Consider the following 4,039-nt stretch of genomic DNA (forward strand, 5'->3'; position numbering starts at 1 on the left):
TTAAGACGGTGTCTTGCTCTGTCGCTCAGGCTGGAGGGAAATGGCACGGTCTCAACTCACTGCAACCTCTGCTTCCCAGGTTCAAGTGATTCTCCTGCCTCAGTCTCCCTAGTAGCTGGGATTACAGGTGCCCACCACCACGCCCAGCTAATTTTTGTATTTTTAGTAGAGACAGTGTTTCATCATATTGGCCTGGCTGGTCTCAAACTCCTGACCTCATGATCTGCCTGCTTTGGCATCCCAAAGTGCTGGGATTACAGGGGTGGGCCACCACACCTGGCCCTTTTTCTATTTCTTAATTTTTAAAATTATTTGATATTTAAACTTATTGGCAAATATGTTTTTACTTTAGAACACCAGAGTAACAGACATTACAACTACGTTGTACACCTTTGCTTTTTCCTTTAACTGTATCCTTAAATGTTTCACCAAATGACATCTTTGTAATTTTCTAAAGAAGGGAGATGCTGTGACAGATAAAAAGAAGAGTACAAATTTCTCCATGAACCAGGAATCAAAATAACCAAGTTGCAAATATAGCTAGTAGAATAAACTTAAAATCACTGAGCAATTTAAATTTAGAGGAAAACAACATAATTTTCTAAAATATAAATTAGATTTCTCATATCTTAACAAGTTTATTTGCCTCCCACATTCATCTTTAATAGAATATGCAAGTGGCAAATTTATACAATTTCCCTCCCTTTTAGCATATGATAAATTCTGTTCAACGATGCCAATACGGCTTGAGCAGGACTGATAGGCAGAGACTGATGAAGGGAAGGGAAGGGGCTTCATAGAAACAATAGAAGAGCTTACAGAGCAATCTGAAGCAAGAAACAAATGAAAATATTTGAATTCATTTTCTCACATACTATTTATAGGTTACAACAGCTGCAAAATATTTTGACTTAGTAACACTCTAATAAAGTATGGTTTAGATAGTATGGTGTTAGAATTCAACACAATTATTTTGGGCTCTGCTAATAAACTGACTCCTGGGATAATTCCTGATCTATTCCATATTGGTATTCTCACACAAACAGGGAGAAAATGTATAGAACTTCATAGATCAGCACATATTTTTACAAAATATCATTTTATTTACAAAATACAAAATCTTCCTTCATTTAAAAATATATTCCCTCATCCATTACAGATTTGGCTAAAATTTTTTTTTAAATGCTTATAGAGTTCCAAAGAAAGTAACAAAGATGATTACATGATTGGAAATGAGAGGAAACGTTAAATGAGATAATGATCATACACACACTCATACAGCCCATACTTTACTTGACAATAATATAAAGTTCAGTTAAAAGCAAAGGTAACCAGTTAATTTACAGATTTCTTTAGGTCTACTGAAGAGAAATAAATATAGCAGCATAGTGGGGGATAGAGGCAAGACATGCAGAAGAATTTTCAAATAATTTGAGTGGTTGCACATGGGAAAGCTGTCAAGGTAGACAGAGTTTCCTCCCATGGAGAGCTTTACAATCAGTTTAGAACAGGAGAAAATTTCATTTTTATGTGACATTTTAGTGTGGACAGGATTGAAGCAAAGAGAGCTAACATAGTAGTTTAGAGATCTTTTTGTATTGGCACAGAATATTTTTTCATATGAAACTAAAACTTTTTCTGATTCCCCAAAGCATAAAAGAAATAAAACCTTCTAGACACAAACAAACAAAAAAAAAAAGGTGGGGTGGTGCTATTTTAAGTTATCAGTGGCACGATTTCATTTTGAAAGCCTGGAAGCATCTCTCAGGGGGTTTAATGACTCTCAGAACCTAGGCCAAAACCATGACTAATGGTTTGATATCGGTATTTTAAATTCCCTTTTGTTCACATGATTTTAAATTCATGACCAAGATTAGGTTCAAATTTCACAGTGTTAATTGAGGGAAATAAAACTGTATTGAAAAGAAAATAAATTACGGTATTATTCATACACTAGAGAGATGTCTGGCTTTCGACCTACAACCGGCATCAGTGGGAACACTGCCAGGAGCAAAGAGAAGAAAGTCCAACTCAGTGAGGTCACCTAAAATCAAGAAAAAAGTTAACCTTAGACAAATATGGTATAGAAAACTATCATCAGTGTTTCATAGACTACATGACTGCAAAGCTAAAAGGAAAATGCAAAGCCTTACGGCTTTTTATTATTTTATTTTTTTCAAATACATTCTAGCAGAATCAACAGCTATTTACTCTAAAGAGTAATAGTTACTATTTGTGAAGGACCTGTGGCATAGCATGTACAGTATTAGGTATAATATGATCATTTTCTCCTTTAATTCTCACAATAACCTCAGGAGGCAGGTAATATTATTCCCAATACATCAGATCAGGAAACAGAGCTCAGAGAAGTTAATACATAAGTAGTACCAGGTCCATGACAAGTAAATAAAATATACAGTTTTAAACCTGCATCTGAGATTTTAAAAAGTGCTTCATTCAATTTATGTTAGACCACATACTGATGATGACATCTACAAAAAAGGTGGCCTACAATAATCATCAAACAATGGAGCCCAGAAGGAAAATAAGTAAAACTATTTTGTAATTAGATTAAGACCACCTATGAATTAAAACATCAATAATCCCATTCATTGAAGATTTTTAATAAATTCTCAAGAGTAGAAAGAAGGTATCTTCCTGCTACTTCTATAACAAAGTATCAAAGTGGAAATATGAGAGCATTCTTTGTAGTAGCACATTGTAATTCCCTACCTAGCTGAAGGAAGAAAATGAAGACTGATTATATTTTTAATAATCTATAATAAATATATACTTCTCCAGAAAAAAAAAAAAAAAAAAAACCTGAGTGGCTCAGGATAAGGAGGGTGTCTGCTATAATTTAAGTACAGAGTGCGGACACCTAAGCCACTGTGCTGTGCTGCTCTAAGCAGCTCCTCGCCTAGTCCATTATCAAGATATTTAAACCTAAACAAATCCAGGAAGTGCTTCACAGGTGGACATATCAGCACTACTACATAGCATTTCAATTACCACACAACTGGCCCATTTTGATGTGAAAGTCTAAGCGAATTACTGAAACCTTAAAGGTAATATCAGTCCTCCTATCAACATGGCTAGGTTCTTTTATGTCAAAACACATTCTATCCTTTTCTCTAAAAATAAAGTTACACATGTATGAAAACAAAGTAGTCACTAATCTGTCCTATGTCAAAATGAGTACTCATACCTTTGCTCGAGTCCAGAGCTGAGTGAGAAATGGCCAAGCTGCAAAGGCAGTAAGTCCAATGGTAAGCATATAGCGGTAGAAAAAACTGAGAACCTAGTAATGCGTTCCAAGGAAGAAATGAAAAATAAGGTCATTTAATACTAGTTACAAATATATGAAAGAAATCTGCAATTGTTGTAATCTGGTAAATTACTTACTAATACTTCAGTTCCCAGGGTAAAGACTAACAGGTACCCAACAAAATGGCTCAGAGGATAGGTCAATAGTGATGCGACAAGGTCTTGAATAACCTGAAATCTGTTTCAAATAAAAAGATTGATTGGATTTTAAAGTTAGGTCATATATAGTATAAAAATACAAACTTTGCAAGAAGCTAAAAAACTACAGAATTTTTCCCTTTATAGATTATTCAAAAACTAAAACTCTAACGGATTTGTTTCAAGGGCTTTACTTACCTAATTTTTTTTTTTTAAATCTAGCAGTATTTTAGGGGAAATGTAATTTCTGAATTAATTTGAAAATGTTTGGCCAGGCGCAGTGGCTCATGCCTGTAATCCCAGCACTTTGGGAGGCCGAAGAGGGCAAATCACCTGAGATTAGGAGTTCAAGACCAGTCTAGCCAACTGGTGAAACCCCGTCTCTACTAAAAATACAAAATTAACTGGGCATGGTGGCGTATGCCTGTAATCCCAGCCACTTGGGAGGCTGAGGCAGAAGAATAGCTTGAACCAAGGAAGTGGAGGTTGTAGTGAGCCGAGATCACGTCACTGCACTCCAACCTGGGCAATAAGAACAAAACTCCCTCTCAAAAAACAAAACCAACCAAACAAA

General features: G+C 35.3%; 1 protein-coding gene across 4 annotated transcripts in view; it reads right to left on the bottom strand.

Annotated features, from left to right (window-relative positions):
- Positions 1 to 4,039, bottom strand: part of PIGN (phosphatidylinositol glycan anchor biosynthesis class N) — a 141,903-nt gene that overhangs the window by 57,288 nt on the left and 80,576 nt on the right. For all 4 annotated transcript variants that reach the window (XM_017528850.2, XM_017528853.2, XM_017528852.2 and 1 more), the window contains 3 exons: positions 3,406 to 3,505; positions 3,209 to 3,301; positions 1,953 to 2,044 (listed from right to left, as the gene is read on the bottom strand). In XM_017528850.2, the coding sequence (XP_017384339.1) occupies positions 1,953 to 2,044; positions 3,209 to 3,301; positions 3,406 to 3,505 (285 nt within the window). The remainder of the gene's footprint in view (positions 1 to 1,952; positions 2,045 to 3,208; positions 3,302 to 3,405; positions 3,506 to 4,039) is intronic.

Source organism: Cebus imitator, unplaced genomic scaffold (assembly GCF_001604975.1).
Source record: "Cebus imitator isolate Cc_AM_T3 unplaced genomic scaffold, Cebus_imitator-1.0 Scaffold55, whole genome shotgun sequence".
NCBI lineage: Eukaryota > Metazoa > Chordata > Mammalia > Primates > Cebidae > Cebus > Cebus imitator.